General features: G+C 48.4%; 1 protein-coding gene across 1 annotated transcript; it reads left to right on the forward strand.

Moving 5' to 3' along the window:
- Nucleotides 1–381: 381 nt before the first annotated feature.
- LOC115600213 (olfactory receptor 14A16-like) lies at nt 382–1,335 on the forward strand. Its single transcript, XM_030468500.1, has one exon. It carries the CDS (start codon nt 382–384, stop codon nt 1,333–1,335), a length of 954 nt encoding a protein of 317 aa, XP_030324360.1.
- The last annotated feature ends 217 nt before the right edge of the window (nt 1,336–1,552 follow it).

Genomic DNA, 1,552 nt, shown 5'->3' on the forward strand with positions numbered 1-1,552 from the left:
ATATGGGGTGGGGGTCAGCTCACCCTCCTGTCAGGATACCCCATCTTTAGGGTCTTTGCCTCTGAAATTCTCTCTGAAATTCTGAAATTCTCTCAGATTTTAACATTGGATTCAATGTCAGATCAACATTTCCTTTTTTATTAATTCCTGTAGGTCAGGACTGACTCCTGCAGAGCCCAGAGTTCAGATGCTGCTCTGACTGACACCATCAGCCAGCACCAACTACAGCTCATGAATGGGACCGGCAAAAATCCTTCCTGTATGAAGTGAGGTGGTTTGGGGATTTCTCTGAATTTCTAAAAGAATTTGCACAGAAAAATCAGACCTGACTTACTTATGCCTTTTCTTTCTCTGACAGTGCACCATTCCCAGAGGCAGCAGATGTCCAACAGCAGCTCCATCAGTCAGTTCCTCCTCCTGGCATTTGCAGACAGGCAGGAGCTGCAGCTCTTGCACTTCTGGCTCTTCCTGGGCATCTACCTGGCTGCCCTCCTGGGCAATGGCCTCATCATCACCACCATCACCTGTGACCACCACCTCCACACCCCCATGTACTTCTTCCTCCTCAACCTCTCCCTCCTTGACCTGGGATCCATCTCCACCACTCTGCCCAAAGCCATGGCCAATTCCCTCTGGGACAACACGGACATCTCCTACAAGGGATGTGCTGCACAGACCTTTTTCTTTCTCTTTTTGATTGCTGGGGAGTTTTATCTCCTGACTATCATGTCCTACGACCGCTATGTGGCCATCTGCAAACCCCTGCACTACGGGACCCTCCTGGGCAGCAGAGCTTGTGTCCACATGGCAGCAGCTGCCTGGGGCACTGGGTTTCTCACTTCTCTGCTGCACACAGCCAATACATTTTCCCTGCCCCTCTGCCAGGGCAATGCCCTGGACCAGTTCTTCTGTGAAGTCCCCCAGATCCTCAAGCTCTCCTGCTCACTCTCCTACCTCAGGGAAATTGGGCTTATTGTGGTCAGTGCCAGTTTGGAATTTGTCTGCTTTGTTTTCATAGTGGTGTCCTATGTGGAGATCTTTAAAGCTGTGCTGAGAATCCCCTCCGAGCAGGGAAGGCACAAAGCCTTTTCCATGTGCCTCCCTCACCTGGCTGTGGTCTCACTGTTCGTCAGCACTGGCATCTTTGCCTACCTGAAGCCCCCCTCCATCTCTTCCCCATCTCTAGATCTGGTGGTGTCATTTCTGTACTCGGTGGTTCCTCCAGTAGTGAACCCCCTCATCTACAGCATGAGGAACCAGGAGCTTAAGGGTTCTCTGAGGAAACAGTTAGGGATTTTATGCTGCTATAAGCTGCCTCCTGTCTTCTGCAAATGACTCACAATGCATGACATTCCTAATCTGTCTTTCTTTACATTTTTTTCCTTTTTCTTCAGCTGTAATTTTCATTTCATTAAAGCAGTATCATTACTCTTCCTTCTTACCTTATTTTCCACCCACCTATTTGACCAAGAAACATTGTGTACATGGAGAGCCTCTGCTGGGTTTAAGTAAAATAAATGAACTTTCAATATTTTTTTTTTGTGTGCTGTCC

The sequence above is a fragment of the Calypte anna genome, unplaced genomic scaffold (genome assembly GCF_003957555.1).
Source record: "Calypte anna isolate BGI_N300 unplaced genomic scaffold, bCalAnn1_v1.p scaffold_147_arrow_ctg1, whole genome shotgun sequence".
In the NCBI taxonomy this organism is placed as follows: Eukaryota; Metazoa; Chordata; class Aves; order Apodiformes; family Trochilidae; genus Calypte; species Calypte anna.